The sequence below is a fragment of the Phyllobates terribilis genome, unplaced genomic scaffold, assembly GCF_046119375.1.
Source record: "Phyllobates terribilis strain yellow unplaced genomic scaffold, ASM4611937v1 Scaffold_9__5_contigs__length_417890890, whole genome shotgun sequence".
NCBI classification, from domain to species: domain Eukaryota; kingdom Metazoa; phylum Chordata; class Amphibia; order Anura; family Dendrobatidae; genus Phyllobates; species Phyllobates terribilis.
In genome coordinates, this window is record NW_027362769.1 from 165,974,663 (window position 1) to 165,993,717 (window position 19,055).

At 46.2% G+C, this 19,055-nt stretch overlaps 1 protein-coding gene across 1 annotated transcript in view; it reads right to left on the bottom strand.

Moving 5' to 3' along the window:
- Window positions 1-399: 399 nt before the first annotated feature.
- MGAT5 (alpha-1,6-mannosylglycoprotein 6-beta-N-acetylglucosaminyltransferase) overlaps window positions 400-19,055 on the bottom strand; it is an 89,701-nt gene continuing 71,045 nt past the window's right edge. The window contains exons 11-17 of the mRNA XM_073647293.1: window positions 16,020-16,153; window positions 13,056-13,205; window positions 10,357-10,503; window positions 9,650-9,766; window positions 9,261-9,335; window positions 8,803-8,960; window positions 400-7,282 (exon numbers count right to left, since the gene is read on the bottom strand). Coding sequence (XP_073503394.1) covers window positions 7,084-7,282; window positions 8,803-8,960; window positions 9,261-9,335; window positions 9,650-9,766; window positions 10,357-10,503; window positions 13,056-13,205; window positions 16,020-16,153 — 980 coding nt within the window. The 3' untranslated portion in view covers window positions 400-7,083. The remainder of the gene's footprint in view (window positions 7,283-8,802; window positions 8,961-9,260; window positions 9,336-9,649; window positions 9,767-10,356; window positions 10,504-13,055; window positions 13,206-16,019; window positions 16,154-19,055) is intronic.

The window sequence follows — 19,055 nt, forward strand, 5'->3', positions numbered from 1 at the left end:
TCCAATACTTTTACTGCTTATTAATTTAACCCTAACCTAGGGAACAGTGTGAGATAAATGTAATGAAGTGATTGCAAATGGGTACGACCTCTGGAGCGCTGCAATGGTGGCCCCCAGAATGTCAAGAAACCCCTCTTAGTGGGTGTGCGGGTAACTGGATCCCTACCAATCAGGACCTCACAGTATAGTTGTTTTAGCCAAGTTCCAAACCCCCGGCCTGAAGGAGCATTTATGCAAAAGCTTTATTATATAATTATGTATAAATCAATCATACGCAGAGAGCTCCCCCCAGTGGTGACAGCAGGCAGCCTGACTTATTGTCTAGTGCTTAATCTCTGCTGAGAGGTTGGAGCATCAATAGGGAAATAGAGAAGGGAAAAAGAAATAAAGAAATGGTGCTAGACATCAGCAGTGATTTATTATTCATCAAAGTTCACAACAGGAAAAAAAAAAAAATTTATTGAAAAATAAAATTTTCCATAAAACTTATCTTTCAGTTTTCTTTGTTGTAGAGAAGTTCAAAGATGCAAAACCGAACATTTACAACTGCTCTGAAAGCTTTAAATGAGCAACACTATAGAAAGTTACAATCTCTACCCTGCGATCAGGAAATGCTGGAACAAGATACAAGAACACAAAGAATTGTATGTCATTAAGAGAAGACAAGAGCCGAACTCACTATTCTGCTGGTGAAGTCAATGGATGTAGGAATTATCAGTACAAGTAATGTGTGTACACACAGTACCTGCACGAGCAGAATAGTGAGTGCAGCTCTGGAGTACAATACAGGAGGTAACTCAGGATCAGTGCAGGATCAGTAATGTAATGTATGTACACAGTGACTGCACCAGCAGAATAGTGAGTGCAGCTCTGGAGTATAATACAGGAGGTAACTCAGGATCAGTACAGGATCAGTAATGTAATGTATGTACACAGTGACTGCACCAGCAGAATAGTGAGTGCAGCTCTGGAGTATAATACAGGAGGTAACTCAGGATCAGTAATGTAATGTATGTACACCGTGACTACACCAGCAGAATAGTGAGTGCAGCTCTGGAGTATAATACAGGATGTAACTCAGGATCAGTAATGTATGTACACAGTGACTGCACCAGCAGAATAGTGAGTGCTGCTCTGGGGTATAATACAGGATGTAACTCAGGATCAGTACAGGATCAGTAATGTATGTACACAGTGACTGCACCAGCAGAATAGTGAGTGCAGCTCTGGATTATAATACAGGATGTAACTCAGGATCAGTAATGTAATGTATGTACACAGTGACTGCACCAGCAGAATAGTGAGTGCAGCTCTGGAGTATAATACAGGATGTAACTCAGGATCAGTAATGTAATGTATGTACACAGTGACTGCACCAGCAGAATAGTGAGTGCAGCTCTGGATTATAATACAGGATGTAACTCAGGATCAGTAATGTAATGTATGTACACAGTGACTGCACCAGCAGAATAGTGAGTGCAGCTCTGTAGTATACATACAGGATGTAACTCAGGATCAGTAATGTATGTACACAGTTTCTGCACCAGCAGAATAGTGAGTGCAGCTCTGGAGTATAATACAGGATGTAACTCAGGATCAGTAATGTAATGTATGTACACAGTGACTGCACCAGCAGAATAGTGAGTGCAGCTCTGGGGTATAATACAGGATGTAACTCAGGATCAGTAATGTAATGTATGTACACAGTGACTGCACCAGCAGAATAGTGAGTGCAGCTCTGGAGTATAATAAAGGATACCTTTAATGTATCAGGTGACCACTCTCTGTGGACTTATTTTATGTTAATTGTATGGTGAACATACGCCACTTTTTTTGCCAGAGTTGTGACAATGTTCTCATGAATAAGATTTCTGTCACTAGCTGGAGAGTCGCTTTCTAGAAGCTCGGAGTAAACAAGATTTAGTTAATATTTTGCTGATCTTACATGTACTTATTTTGAGCAGATCGGTCACCTGATTTCACAATACAAATTGCAGTTATTACTAAGTAGATCTTAGACCTGACAATTCTGGTGTACTTCCTTTAAAAAAAAAAAAAAATCCATGCCCGGAGGATTTTATAATCTTCATATTAATTTGCTATCTTAGGACTCACAAAATGCCCCTTTTAGTATCAGGCGAGGAAACTATTACCTAGACATTCTGACATGGATTTTCATAGCCAGTACACCAGCCTCATCAGGTGGAAGAGAACCATTTACTAATGCATGCAGTTTGCAATGAAAAATCTGACAGATTCGTTTTAATCTTTCTCATGCAGCACATTTGGGCTACAGGATGACTTCTAGATTTTTTTTCAAATAACCAAATTGTTGCATCTGTTATAAATGTTCCAGCAAAACCCAAATCACAAAAACAACCTTTAAAAGAGTTAAAAGGCACATACTGTATTCAACTTAAATTAGGACACAAATAAGACAATTTCAGAGACACAAGAGCACAATCTGTCATTTACAAGTGACGCGCCCCCCCCCCCCCAATAACAGCGATACAATCGCAAAAATAAACCCCAGCCTCCAAAAAAAAAACAAAACAAGAAAAAAGCAGTTCTATTTTATACATGTGCAAATTAACTTGCATATATGAGATAATGAGGTCCTCATCGTCATCTTAACAGTGTATATTGTATTAAATTTTCACAAAGTGGGAAAACAGAATAAGGTAGAAATTAACACAAAAAAAACAAAACTTTTTTTTTTTTCCCACTTTTTATCCCCTGAAAATGGTTCAAAGGGTTAACACAAAATTTCGAAACAAAACCAACAACAAATACATATCAGTGCAACAAAGAACCGAATGCCCATTTTTATACGTCTTCATGTAGAGGGTGCAATCAGATTTATTGATCGATTGTTCGTCGGAATGTGCTCTGTCACATGACCAGTAGGTGGCAGTGTCCCAGCTCAACTGGGATTCATACAGTTAAGTTGAAATGTTCGGCCAAACTTTGACTTGTAATGCCAGGTTTGGGCCTGCAGGGGGCAGCAAGACACGCTTGAGGGCTTAAATGGCTTGTACAGGAGTATTTACTTAGGCCTGCAGAACTTTAAGTAAACGCCATCCAAAAGTGGACTGGTGCGTTGCTGGGAGCAGTAGGGGTAATACTTAAAGGGGTTGTCCACTTTTGAGAAGTCTTTTTTTTTTTCTATTTACTGCCATGTATTTGGGGCTAAAAATCATTTTTGCAATTGGGTTTCATTAAAAAGTTTGACTTTTACAGGCTCCCTCCCTCCCACCCCACACATTCAACTTTGATGTGATCACTCAAGAAAAAAAAGTTAGGAACCCCACCGACTGACCGTTTCTCAGTTGACTCATTTTGGCCCAAGTAATAGAGAGTGCAACAAAGACTGAAGAAGTCAAACTGTGCAATTTTTTTTTTTATGAAAGTCAATTGCAAAAATGATTTATAGCCGCCAATTCCAAGCACTGAGGCAAAAAAAAATAAAAATAAAATTGTCCCCGATGGTGGACAACGGATAGAAACATCATAAGAAACGTTGTGTGTATATTATAGCAGCTCAACCCTATTCATCTCAATGGAGCCAAACTGCAATACCAGAAAACACATGCACAGGGGTGGCGCTGTTCCCAGAAGGAGCCATTTTTTTTCTCTCTAATCCTGTAAAACCCCTTTAAATTTACATGATTTTTCTCACTGGCCATCTTGCATGTCCCTTTAGGATAAGTCTGACATTTTGCAACTTTAACCATACAATCACTATAAGGTATTTAATGCAAAATATATATATATATATTTGTATTAATCAACTGCTTTCTGCTACAGGTAATGATTGAGCCCCTGGATTTCGCAGTGCCCATTAGGACAGTAGTGACTGCAGACATCTTCACAGGACACTTCAGATATATACCAGATGTAATAGGCTAAAAGTTCTGCCTGTGTCCTGTGCTCCTCCTAACTGAGGACCTCTGCTGGAGATGTGGAGTAATACATGCAGAAGCAAGAAATTATTTTATTTTTTTCTCTCTTTTTTTTTGCTTTTGTCAACAAAATTTTATATAAATAGAAATCGCTATTTCGTAGTCATGGGTTGTAGTTATAGGATATATTTTACGGGGCCTTTAAAAGCCATTTGTCCTCTGCTTCAGGGGTGAAATTACCTAGATCTGGCCAAAAATTATGTATTTCTAGTGCCGGGTGTAAAAGGGTGGAGGAATGACATAGCAAGTGCTATGCTCTGTCCCTGTTACACATTAGGTATTACCTGGATTATCCCTTTAAGTATTACAGATGTTCAAATTCTAACATTTTTTTTTTTTTTTTTAACCTTTTAGATTAATCAAAATCAGTAAAGGAGACAAAGTCTTCACTGTATATATTATTTTTCCAAAATGGATACAAAAAAAGAAAAATGTAGTCAGGACCACCCTTGCTTAGAAGAGATGCGGGGGCAGTCCTGACTACACTGCTGCTGATTTGTCTGGCTTTGTAGTCAGGACCACCCCTGCTTAGAAGAAATGTGTGTGTGTGTGTGTGGGGGGGGGTGGTCCTGACTACACTGCTGCTGATTTGTGAATGTAGTCAGGACCACCCCTGCTTAGAAGGTTTTCGGGGGCAGTGCTGACTAGATTGCTGCGGATTTGCTTGGCTTCATAGTCAGGACCACCCCTGCTTAGAAGAGATGCGGGGGCAGTGCTGACTAGATTGGTGCTGATTTGTCTGGCTTCGTAGTCAGGACCACCCCTGCTTAGAAGAGATGCGGGGGCAGTGCTGACTAGATTGCTGCCGATTTGTCTGGCTTCGTAGGCAGGACCACCCCTGCTTAGAAGAGATGCGGGGGCAGTGCTGACTAGATTGAAGCCAAACAAATCAGCACCATAGTCAGGACCACCCCTGCTTAGAAGAGATGCGGGGGCAGTCCTGACTAGACTGCTGATTTGTCTGGCTTCTTAGTCAGGACCACCCCTGCTTAGAAGAGATGCGGGGGCAGTGCTGACTAGATTGGTGCTGATTTGTCTGGCTTCGTAGTCAGGACCACCCCTGCTTAGAAGAGATGCGGGGGCAGTGCTGACTAGATTGCTGCCGATTTGTCTGGCTTCGTAGTCAGGACCACCCCTGCTTAGAAGAGATGCGGGGGCAGTGCTGACTAGATTAGTGCTGATTTGTCTGGCTTCGTAGGCAGGACCACCCCTGCTTAGAAGAGATGTGTGTGTGTGTGGGGGGGGGGGGGGTCCTGACTACACGGCTGCTGATTTGTGAATGTAGTCTGGACCACCCCTGCTTAGAAGAGCTATGTGGGGGCAGCCCTGACTACATAGCCAGACAAACCAGCAGGAACTACATTAATTTTTTTTTTTCCTCCTTTGGCTGAAAATCTAAGCAAAATGTTTTCCTAATTTGTATATTTTTACTTCTAGGAGAAATTGTGGAAAAAAATATTTTTTAAGTGAACCGATTCCAGTGTTTAGCATGGTTTTCATGGCAATTATTACGGTATTTGACTTCAGCTACGAGCCTACTTCCTTACGGTGGTCAATTGGGAGTCTGGTATAAACCTTTCTGTCCCCTTTAAATGTTTTGCTCTTTTTTACCAATTCTATTTTAAAGTTTATTTTTAATTATAACAATAACAAAAAATAAATAAAATAAATTAGGTACCGATAAAGCATCATGGGACTGGTACTTAAAATTCAAGCTTTGGACACCCACGTCCAACAAACACAAAACCAGTATACCTACCACCAGTGAACTATGAAGGAAGCCTGCCGATTCCCAGACACCAAGACAATCATTTCAAAAACGTCCCCTTTAAAAAGGAGAGATTCACCTTTACATCCCATTTTTGTATTATTCCCAAACTTCATTTAAAAAAAAAAAAAAAATCCCATCATTTTGTGCACACAGCGCCCATGAGTCTCCATGGTGACAGACTACGACACGTAGTCTGATCCTACAGTCGTCCGTCCGCAGCTTCTTACCAAGTACCTTTTGCTGACGAGCTCTGATTATTCATTACGTGCAACAAAAGTATTTTACTTTCAGAAAGTTTTGATAGACCACTCCCATTGTTTGTACTATGTAACCTTGGAGACACATTAAGTCTGCCTGGGAGCTGGAAACAAAAAACGACGAGATTTTTTTTCTTCTTTTGATCATGCAATGCAATACAAAAAAGGTTTCCTTTAAGAATCACTGGAGATTTTAAGTGCCTCATGTGGAGATCTTTTTGGGGGTGAATAACTGAAAAAAATGCCTGCTTTCATTCTGCACGGCTGGAAGGTATTTCTTACAAAACCAAAAATAATCCCAAAACATAAAAAAAGAACAAAAAACACAAAAAAAACCCACCAAACACTCCTTGTCATAAATAGCTAAAAAAGAAAAAAAACACTCCGCATGTTGAATATATACATAATTATGTCACAGACATGCCCTAAAAAACTCCTCAATGTACTGTACAAGATATATATATATATATATTTCTTTTTTCTCTGTAATTCTAATGCTACCGTCTCTTGAAGTACTGGCTTTGTCTAGACTACCTCCATCACTGGCTATGACAGTATTATGACCACACAACTTTATGAACTTTTTTTGTCCCGCAGATTCCTGGGAGGAGCGGAGCGTTTTGTGATCCGATCTCCTGGCAGTGTCCGTGACCGGCGGCAGGGCAGGAATTTTTTTTTTTTTCTTTTTTTTTTTGCAATCGGCCACAAAATCTTGCAACTCCGGTGTTGCGATCCGTCAGTAGTCATCATGCGTTTGATTACGGCCGGATGTCTACGCGTTTCTCCACGACCTCGGCAGCATGCGGTGCGGCTACACAATGGCGTCCTTGCGTTCCTGAAGACAGCAAAGCCGTGGACAGCTTTGGGATTTTGTTTTTCTTTTGGGGGAATGGTATTGAGTTTTCGTAACCGTTCCTTTCGCGTACGTCGCGCTTGAGATCCGTATTCCAAGAAGTCTCTGGAAAATGGCGTTAAAGGTGCGAGTCCATCTTCAGGAATGCTGATGTGTAATGAGGGCAAGAAACCTTACCGCTGCCCCCCCCGCACCGGCTCTAAATACATCCCATCCAGATGGGAAGAAGGGCATGAGCCGCTATAGACAGCCCTTGCAGATTGCTACCTGTCCTTTCATGTAGTCCCTGCAGGGACAGACCCTCCTGTGATTGGGGTGAGACCCCGCGCAGCTGAACAGTAAGAGATCGCCTTGAAAGACGCAATGTTTTTTTTTCTCGTCAATTGATGGGGCCACAATGTCATTTGCGGTGTCTGATGATTGGCAGTGCATCCCGAACCTACGGTAGAGAACCAGATTAGGATATATGGCCGTCATCCCGTGTGACGTACAGTCAGCTGGGGTGAGGGAAGAGAAACAGTAGAAGATCCTGACACCGATATACATTATGCTCATTACATGCAATATTCACAGCAGTAGCAGCAGCAGAAGAGTGTGATGATTATATGAGGGGCAATGACTGGTCAGCTCATATAATGTTAGTGAGGATGATGCTGCTTATAATAGAGGTAATATCATAGATCCACATACCCATATACACTATGACTGAGCATATATTCATTGCAATATTTACTGCAGCAGGAGAAGAGTGAGATGTTTATGTAGGGGGCAGTGACTGGTTATCTCATATAATGTTAGTGAGGACAATGCTGCGTATAATAGAGGTAATATCATAGATCCACATACCCATATACACTATGACTGAGCGTATATTCATTGCAATATTTACTGCAGCAAGAGAAGAGTGTGATGTTTATGTAGGGGGCAGTGACCGGTCACCATGTATGTTACTGAGAACAACACTGCATGTAATAGGGATGGTACAATAGATTCATTATGTGAGGGGCAATGACCAATCATCTGATATGAGGTTAGTGAGAACGTGGTAGGGCAGGGTCATAGGTCATCATACTCACATACATAATGACTACCACATTCTCACTAACCTCATCAGATGATTGATCACTGCCCCTCACATAATGACCGTTCAGTGACTGCAATATACACAGCAGCAGCAGCAGAGTGTGCTCATCTTCTGAGAGGTAGTGACCAGTATACTGATGTGATTTAAGGGCTTCATGTAACAAGGGCAGTCTCAGTCATCATGAATATTGGTTTGAGGATCTATGAGACTGTCGTATCAGATGCAGCCGAGTCCTCACTAACCTCATGAGATGATCGGTTACTTACCCTCACATAATCTGCACACTCTCCTTGTGCGATTGTGAATGAACACTCAATCACTGTGTATATTGGTTTGAGGATCTGAGAGTTCATCAATTGCAATATACGCAGCAGAACAAGGAGTTTGTGCAGATTATGTGAGGGGCAGTGACTGGTCATGTCATTGGGGGTTAGTGAGGACAAGGCTGCATGTAACCGGGACAATGTCCTAGATCATCAAACGAATATACGCCATCACCGAGCATTCATTCATTGCAATAGTCACAGCAGCAGGAGAGGAGTGTACTGCTTATGTGAGGGCCAGTGACCATAGATTCATGTGTTGTAACAGGGGCTGTATCATGATGAGAGAGTGACAAAGGAGAGGAGATTGGGTTTCACACAGTTTCATGGTGGGAGTAGAGTACACCAGTAGCACAGAGTATTTCAGGAAAGGAGTAAACTGTGGGAATAAGTAACTGGTTTATTTATGTGACTGTAGAAAAAAACAAAGCTAAAATAAATTGGTGACAGTCTCAAACATTGCGTCCAGTGGGATTATTTAACTAAAAAAATGCTGCAGTAATAGTTAAATAACTACAACTCCCAGCATGTTTTGCCATCGGTTGCACTTACTTGGCCAGATCTTTGTCTTTGTTGAGATGCTGGAAGTACGAGGGTTCACAGATGAGCCGGTTCTCCTGGCACACCTGCTTGCAGGACTTGCCCGGCTCTGCTAACTTCACCTGCAGGGCGTTTAATGGCGGCCACATAACCTGACCGTGACAGAAGTCCTGCGGGGAACAAAAAGCGGATGTGAATATGCAGCCTGCAGATCCAGGCTTCAGCCTATAGGTGGCACCCAAACTCCAAATAGGAGAACGTCCTAGACGTGAGGGGAGAGATGAGACCGCACTGGCGTGATCACTGACGTTATCTGCAAGAATATTCAGCCTCGGATTAAACCTAAAGGCGCCTTAAACAGCCCACGTGTTCACTGGCTGTGCAGCTGAATGCAATCTATTTTTCTCTGTTATCAGCCATTTATGTCTGGGGAGGAAAAGGGAGAACACAGTATTTTAACACGTCCTTACCTGTTTCTCTATGAAGGCGTTCACCCTCTGCAGCATTCCTTCACATGTGAACTCGTAGGGCAGGTACGGTTCATTCTGCGAGGAGGGAAAAAAACAGGAAAAGTTACTTCCTGGGGAAAGTTTTTGCATAGTTTGAAAAACAAAGTGGAACAGAACTAGGAGCTAAAATCCCTGATACGCTCCACTGTCTCAATTATCAGGATTCCTCCTTTTAGACGGATTCTTATATCCGGAGGATGCAGACAGAAACCTAATGCCATTCATGGTCTATAAAGGGAGCAAAAACCAGACAGCAAGTTGTTGTGCCAGGAAGTGTTGCACTATGTGATAAGGGATGTGTGCGATAACGAGAAGGTGCTGCAAGAGAAGAAAAACAAGAAGATGTCAACCTTCTGCCTCAATATGGCCTTCACCGCCTTCTCCACCTCCTCGGGGTTGTTGATGTTCACCGTCCAGACGTGAGGTTTTCCTATATAGACTTCAGCGTAAGGATGCTGGGACGTTAGCTGCCAGAAAACAGAAAAACAACATCAAAATTATACAGATGTCCTGGATAAGACGTGAGTGATTGCCTTCAGCTCCGGAAACAGCGCCACCCTTTTCTATGGGCAGTGTGTAGTACTGCAGCACGTCAACATTCAAGGAAATGCAGCAAGACCCAGGCACAGTCCAAGGATCAGACCTTGTAGCTAAACTTACAGCTACATTTTTATTTATGCTTTTCTAAAACGGACTAAAGAACAAAAAAAAACATATACATTGATCTTAAAAGGGGATGTCTAGTTTAGAAAACAATTCTCTAAAAGGGCACTCTGATAAGATCCCAGGGTCAGGAGTGGAGGCAAAGAGCCATTCACGCTCGGGAAGACCCATCGTGTTCGTGCATTACACCAACAGTCTAATGATTTCAAGGAGGATGGTGTAATACTTCATTTCTCCTGTAGAGGCGCTGCAGGAAAAAACATCTGCAATATCTGGGGATCCCAAGCCTGTAATAGGTTTATTTTTTATGCAGCATTCTACGGAGAATTCAGACCTGTCCATTTGCCGTCGTCATGTCTTTGCTAATGTTCAGACACCCACCCCCATACTTTACCTCTCTCAGTGTTGGTTTTCCTTTGAAGAAGTCTGTATTCCTGCTGCTTTTTGGTGGGTTGAATTTCGGGTTCAGGAATGCACAGCCGTTGGCAATAGCTTCGAGCGGGGCCGGACCTTCATATGGGAATCCCAAACCTACGAAGAGCTGGAAAGCAAACGTACAGATCTCAGCAGAACACGACGCACTTTGTTTTTTTTTGTTGTCGATTTGTATCTATAATGGAGGAATAATTGGCGCTGCAGCACGTGGCTTTGACTTTCCTCTGACTTACTAGACCCAAGAAACCGGCTGCTCTGCATGATATAGAGGTCACCAGACAGCCGGGGCCCAATCCAGCCGGGGCCCAAACCCAGCCAGTCCAACTCAAAGCTGAGTCTGCACTAAGCTAAGGACACAGAGCAGAGTAAAGACCACAAACCGTAACCAACTCGACCCAAGAAGGAAGAATTTACCAAAGCCGGGTAACCTTTAACAAATATAAACCAGTAAGGCAGATCCGGATCACTGGAGGAACTAGAAATTAAGTGAAGATAAACTTAAAGGGGTAGTACAGAATTAGATAAGTTTGGATGATTTTCTTAGTAACTGTGTGTCCAGTATCTCAGCTCAGTTCCAGTGATGTGAATGTGGCTGAGATGCAATACTGCACCCAACCTGTGGACAGGTGTGGAGCTGTTGTTGCGAGAAAGCAGCCATGTTTTTCTAATTCTAAACTTGTCCATGTGTTTGGCACAAATTGTTCCTTTAGGTGACTTGAAGATTGTGACATTGCTTCTAATGAGTAGCAAATGTTTCCAATTTTTTTTTCTCTCTTGTTGGTTGCAAGCGTCGTGTTTGCAAATTGGATTTTTTTTTTTCTTTACTGCAAAATAAAGGCAAGTCGCAGACAAGCTGCACGACGAGACAAAGGAGTTTTCCATGCCACTGACGTGTCGGTGTAAAAAAAAATATCAACATTTGCTCAGAGTCTCCGTCGCTGCTTTGGTGACAGTTTACCGTCTGCAGCGGTGACGTCATGTCAACAGCGCCGCAGCCAATCCCTACACTTCACGGCTCTGTGATTTTAGCAGCTGAGCCCAGTGACTGGCTGCAGCAGCGTTAACACGATGTCACCATAAATCACTGAAGCAATTCCAAAGCATTCTGGAAGGTGGAATTGGCATCAAAATGTGTAATTATGGCCGCCCTTCAGCCTGCACCACAAAACCCACCCGCTATAAAATATAAGGGATTTGTGCCGATCATTGAGAGCAGCAGATCTCACATCAGCCGCACTGTAGGGCTCTGATACATTGTGTGTGATGGCACACAGCGAGCGAGCGCTCACCCCCGCAAGTCCGATCACTGCCAAGAACATGGCGAAGTGTACGGAAACAACGGGGGTCCAAGGCTGCAATCATCCGGACCCTTCAGGTTATTCAGCATGTGTCACCAAGCTCATAAACCTGTGTGCAGCCGGGAACAGATGACATTCAGGAAAAATAGCAGGTGGACTACAGAACAGCAACGAAAACCAGTAATAACACAAATAAAAGAAACAAAAAAAACGTGCGGCACACACAGGAGGCGCCCCGCAGCACACACAGGAGGCGCCCCGCAGCACACACAGGAGGCGCCCCGCAGCACACACAGGAGGCGCCCCGCGCGGCATATTGAGGACGTGTCCCGTGCGGTGCAGTACATAGAGGACGTGTCCCGTGTGGTGCACTATATTCAGCCGTATCAGGATTTCCCCCGTTACATGTTGGGTATATAGGGACCACTTACGCCTGGATCCGGCCTCTTATAGGGATTACTGCGGACAATGTCGGCCGTATTTACCCCTCCGATGCTGCAGGTGTATGTTGTGTCAGGTGACTGACATCGGATCTGCTTGCTCAGCACTACAGGGAATTAGTGGAGGAAACCCGGGGATTAGAGCGGTATTATATGCAGGATGGCGACGCACTAATATTGGTTTTATTCCAGCTGCTCCTCTGTGAGCGACACAAAGCCGACATGACGTCACCGAGTGACAGCAACAGAAAGGGGAAAAGTACAGCAAGTGCGGTATATTATAACCAATGGCAAAAAGAAAACCAACTCTAATACAATATTTCTTTAATCTGGCAGATGCTGGATTATTACATATTCTGGATTATTGGTCGGACGTATAAAAGTTTCTTTAATCTCAAACTTCCTTTTTTTAATTTATAGGAATTTGCCTGTACTCCCTTTAACCCTTTCCATCACGCTGCACCTTTTACTATAATTAGAGATTATTTCCACCTTCAAACCATTCACAGATGAAATCTCCGTATAAACTTCTACATTATTTGTTTTCTTGACTTTTTCTCATCAGTTTTTAATTCTTTCCACTTTCTTCCGCCATATACAGTCATGTACATGTGTGACCCAGGTCAGGGGTCAGCGACCTGCAGCACGCCGGCTGTTGGGAGAATAAAATTCCCAGCATGCCGTGACTGGCTGCAATGTCAGGGCATGCTGGGACTTGTAGTTTTACACACGTTCCGCCCATTGGAATTTTTTGGCCACGGATTTCAAGAATCACAGCTAAATTGCATCGTTTTTGCTACAAGATTGGAACACAGAGGTTAAAAAAAAAAAAAAAAAAAAAAAAAAGAAGCCGCCAGTGCAAGGTGTGAACACGCACTAACTGGACTTCCACGTACGATCCCATCAGAGGCAGCACTCACCTTGGTCTCCCTCAGCAGGAATTGCAGGTCCCGTCCGCTGAGTATCCCGTGATTCTTCACATAATTGGGCATGTGGACCGTGCCCTTCTCATGCACCGTGCCGTGCACCTCCATGTAGGTGTGGATGATATCCAGATAGGTGTTCTTGTCCTGTAAAAGCAGAAGACAACATTACATCAGGTGCATCATGCCGTTTTTTATTGGCCAGGAACAGCGCCCCTCTCGTCCGTGGCTGTGTCTGGAGTTGCAGCCCCCATTAAGAAAAAATAAAAAATAAAGCAATTGAAAACAAATCACATCAGTTTCGATAATGTTTTGCAACATTGTATCAATGTACAATTGTTAAGATCTCAGATTGCTCTCAATGAATGCGACTTAATCTAAGCCAGGGATCATCGATCGTCAGCACCTGCAACTTCCAACATGCAACGAAAGCAAGGGATGACGAGAGTCGTAGTTTCAACGGATTTTGATCCTCTGCCTTCTGTAATCCTCCCGGATCTTTAGAACATCAGTGTCACAAAATGGATTTATTTCCATGGATACATGGTCTCGGGGCATGGAGCAGTCAACTGTAACAAATCCTCAGCTGTGAGAAATATCAGTACATGTTTGCAACATTGAACGCTCCTATTCACTGACAGCAAGCGGAGATTGTGAAGAATGAGGAATTGAAACAACATGGAAGCGCAGAACAGTACACCATCTAGGACAGATAAAAAATGTTAAACCATAGTTAAAGGGGTTGTCCAGGATTAAAAGAAACATGATTGGGTTTTTTTTTTACCTTCTAAAAACAGCGCCACAGGTTGTGTCTAGTATTGTAGCTCAGGGAAAGCGTCAATGTCTCATACAATCTGTGGACAGGTGTAAGCCTGTTTATTTTTATTTTTTTTTGGAAGAAAGCAACCATGTGTTTTTCTATTCCTGGACAACCCCTTTAAGGAGTTTTGCAGTCTTCCCACGCTGCCGTAGAAAACAGAGGATGCAAATGATGGGATCCGCCAGGCCGGTCCCGAAAATATCAGGATCTATAAAAAGGAATGAAAAAGAAAATCCAAAAAAGGAAAAGCAGCTCAAAGTACAAGCCGGTGGCAGCAGTGGGGTCGTTCCAGCCCGTGAGCACCGGACGCGGACCCCCATGTATCAGTCTAGACCAGCGGTATCCAACCTGAGCCTCTCCTGATGATGCAAAACTACAACTCTCAGCATGCCCGGCTCTCAGCATGCCTGGCTCTCAGCATGCCCTGGTCTAGAAACCTGATAACTTCCTGTAGTGTATTAGTGTAGGTACAATAGTGTTGCTTGCTGTCAGTAAGTGGGAACATTCTTGATGACCTCCTGTATATAGAAATAACACTGCTCACAGGTGAAGGTTTGCTACAGTGTGTCAGTAAGAGCAGTACTTATGTTTCTCCTCTTCTAAGGGTATATCCACAAGGGATGGAAATGGAGAGTATGTTCCCGTCTTGCCAGGTCCACTGGTGGTCTCTAAACAACACCACCACTTTCTGCGACGACCACTGCAGCCAATCACAAGACATGACTCCCAGGGGCCTTGCTGTATCGAGACTAGTAGTGGCAGGAGACTATGTAAGAAAAACACCATAGGATATGGGAGAAAAAAACAAACAAACACATGACTGCATGATCAGACTACGGAGGGTTTGTTTGTAGTCTGTAACCATGGAGACACATATCTGCATAGGAGCTGTAGACTCAAAACTTTTTTTTTTTAATGAATATTTGCAAAATTCCATTTTTTGTTGTTGTTTTTAAGATGCAATTGAATAATTGGTTGCAAAACCTTTAAGACGAACACATTGAAAAGCTGCTGCATTGTTTATCTATGGGGGCCTTTATTAATTCACAGTCAGATAAGACCCTCTCCAGACTTCTAGGTCACCTTCACACGACATACGCCTCCTCCAGTATAACAGAGACCATATGTTCCAGGCTTCAGGCCACAGCGAAGGAAAGACATTCATAAGCACAGACTCCATCAAGCTGGTGCCGGCGCCATATGGAGAACGGCTTAGGGCTCCGCCGTTCTCCTCCTCTCGCAAAATACAAAAAAGCCAATCTCAACTGTTTAACAATGTGACAGTGTGCACGCTGCCCGACGAGGAAATCTGTGAAATCCCAAATCTCTCTGCCAAGACGCAAGTTTCTTGCCATTTCCCAAAAATAATCTTGTGCGGTGGTCCAGATGGCGACTGCATTTAGAACACATTAACCCCTCCGAAAAAAAGTGCTTACTGATCATCTCGCCAGGAGGAAATGCAGCTGAAAAGACATTATTTCTAACCAGTTATTACCTTAAAGGGCTACAACCTATAAAAATGAAGAAACGGGCTGCAAAAATAATACACAGGGGCTGCACGGCCAAAAACGGATCCAAAAATAGGTCATTATCCATTGGATTTTAGAATGACATTCGGCAACTTCGTTCATACTCATGCTACCGTTTTAAGTATACAGCTCCTAGGCAGATCTAAGCTTCCTATGTCACCTGGTAATCCCAACTCTTCCTTTCCTGTTAACCAATAGATAGCGGGCAAATGGGAACAGAAAAAAAAAAAAAGGATCGACTGCAGGATCTGACTACACAGAGGGTTCTTTGTAGTCTGTAACCATGGAGATGCATAGGGCTGCACAGGAGCTGGATACAAAAAACAGAAATAAATAATATAGGGGATTGTTCATCAAAACCATCTGCAATGCATTAGAATGGTGCACATTATTATTCAGCCTCTTTTATTGATAGTTGGGAATCAAAATCAAGAAAAACCATTCCCACTTTCCCCAGTAGTCAGCACATTGTTTCCCCACTCTCCCCAGTAGTCACAGCAGTGCCCCCTCTAAGCAACATACCATGAAACGTGGCGGCTATCTGCGCTAAACAAATGTGCAGCTTTAAAAAGCCTAAGAACACAATGAAATTTATTAAGAAAATCCACAAACCTTCCAGAAATTGTCGACTTTCCCGTAGACGAGCGACTGGTTCTGGCGTTTGATGTCGTTCATGTGTCTGATGTCGCTGGCGTTGAGATGCTGCTCCACCACAAACCCCAGGAAGCTGTTGTCAGGTGTGTGAGCTGTACCCCGGGGAAAAGAAGAGACGCCGCGCAGTGAGTATCAGTCGCTCCAAGGACGTTTCATTCTGCTCTACGGGGAACCTCGCAGCAAAACGGTTTAGCATTTCATTTGTCTTTGAACACTATCCAGAACGCAGCACTGACAACGGAAACCGGGGAGACTGAAGACGTCTCGTCATTTACAATGTCACTAGCTGTAATACCCCGAACACGTTTCATTTATGTAGAAGAAGAAATCTACATGTGCTTTACAGGAGGTGTAACTGGAAGGTTCTCCTGCAGAACAACATGCCTCCAGCAGGGGGTGCAAGAGATGCGGCGGTGTATGCACCTGTGCTCTAAATAGATAGGAGTCACAGAACTACCTCCCAGGAGTCACTGCATTGCCTACCACTCACCCCCCAGGAGTCACAGCATTGCCTACCACTCACCACCCCAGGAGTCACAGCATTGCCTACCGCTCACCCCCCCCTCCCCCAGGAGTCACTGCATTGCCTACAGCTCCCCCCCCCAGGAGTCACAGCATTGCCTACCACTCACCACCCCAGGAGTCACAGCATTGCCTACCGCTCACTCCCCCCTCCCCCAGGAGTCACTGCATTGCCTACAGCTCCCCCCCCCAGGAGTCACAGCATTGCCTACCACTCACCACCCCAGGAGTCACAGCATTGCCTACCGCTCACTCCCCCCTCCCCCAGGAGTCACTGCATTGCCTACAGCTCCCCCCTCCCGGAGTCACAGCATTGCCTACCACTCACCCCCCCAGGAGTCACTGCATTGCCTACAGCTCCCCCCCCCCCTCCCCTCCCGGAGTCACAGCATTGCCTACCACTCACCCCCCCAGGAGTCACTGCATTGCCTACCGCAACCCCCCCCTCCCCCCAGAGTCACAGCATTGCCTACCGCTCAACCCCAACAGGAGTCACAGCATTGCCTACCACTCACCCCCCTCCCCCTGGAGTCACAGCATTGCCTACCGCTCCCCCTCCCTCCCCCCAGAGTCACAGCATTGCCTACCACTCACCCCCCCAGGAGTCACTGCATTGCCTACCGCAACCCCCCCCCCCTCCCCACAGAGTCACTGCATTGCCTACCGCAACCCCCCCCCCCTCCCCACAGAGTCACAGCATTGCCTACCACTCACCCCCCCAGGAGTCACTGCATTGCCTACCGCAACCCCCCCCCCCTCCCCACAGAGTCACTGCATTGCCTACCGCTCCCCCCCCTCCCCCCAGAGTCACAGCATTGCCTACCGCTCAACCCCAACAGGAGTCACAGCATTGCCTACCACCCCCCCCCCTCCCCCCAGGAGTCACAGCATTGCCTACCGCTCCCTCCCCCCCCCCTCCCCCCAGAGTCACAGCATTGCCTACCGCTGCCTTCCCCCCCCCCCCCTCCCCCCAGAGTCACAGCATTGCCTACCACTCACTCCCCCCCCCCCCCAGGAGTCACAGCATTGCCTACCACTCAAGCCCAACAGGAGTCACAGCATTGCCTACCACTCACCCCCCCTCCCCCTGGAGTCACAGCATTGCCTACCACCCCCCCCTCCCCCCAGGAGTCACAGCACTGCCTACCGCTCCCTTACCCCCACCCCCTCCCCCCAGAGTCACAGCATTGCCTACCACTCACCCCCCCCCCCCCCAGGAGTCACAGCATTGCCTACCGCTCAAGCCCAACAGGTGTCACAGCATTGCCTACCACTCACCCCCCCTCCCCCTGGAGTCACAGCATTGCCTACCACCCCCCCCCCTCCCCCCAGGAGTCACAGCATTGCCTACCACCCCCCCCCCTCCCCCCAGGAGTCACAGCATTGCCTACCGCTCCCTTCCCCCCCCCCCCCCAGAGTCACAGCATTGCCTACCGCTCCCTTCCCCCCCCCTCCCCCCAGAGTCACAGCATTGCCTACCACTCACCCCCCCCCCAGGAGTCACAGCATTGCCTACCACCCCCCCCTCCCCCCAGGAGTCACAGCATTGCCTACCACCCCCCCTCCCCCCAGGAGTCACAGCATTGCCTACCACCCCCCCTCCCCCTCCCCCCAGGAGTCACAGCATTGCCTACCGCTCCTTCCCCCCCCTCCCCCCAGAGTCACAGCATTGCCTACCACTCACCCCCCCCCCCAGGAGTCACAGCATTGCCTACCGCTCAACCCCCACAGGAGTCACAGCATTGCCTACCACTCACCCCCCCTCCCCCCAGGAGTCACAGCATAGCCTACCGCTCCCTCCCCTCCCTCCCCCCAGAGTCACAGCATTGCCTACCACTCACCCCCCCCTCCCCCCAGGAGTCACAGCATTGCCTACCGCTCCCTCCCCCCAGAGTCACAGCACTGCCTACCGCTCCCTCCCCCCCCCTCCCCCCAGAGTCACAGCATTGCCTACCGCTCACCCCCCCCCTCCCCCCAGGAGTCACAGCATTGCCTACCGCTCACCCCCCCTCCCCCCAGGAGTCACAGCATTGCCTACCGCTCAACCCCCACAGGAGTGACAGCATTGCCTACCACTCACCCCCCCTCCCCCAGGAGTCACAGCATAGCCTTCCGCTCCCTCCCCCCCCTCCCCCCAGAGTCACAGCATTGCCTACCACTCACCCCCCCCTCCCCCCAGGAGTCACAGCATTGCCTACCGCTCCCTCCCCCCAGAGTCACAGCACTGCCTACCGCTCCCTTCCCCCCCTCCCCCCAGAGTCACAGCATTGCCTACCACTCACCCCCCCCCCCCCCAGGAGTCACAGCATTGCCTACTGCTCACCCCCCCTCCCCCCAGGAGTCACAGCATTGCCTACCACTCACCCCCCCCCTCCCCCCGGAGTCACAGCATTATCTACCACTCACCCCCAAGCAGTCACAGCACTGCCTCCCACTTACTCACCTTACCCCCAGTAGTCATAGCACTGTCTC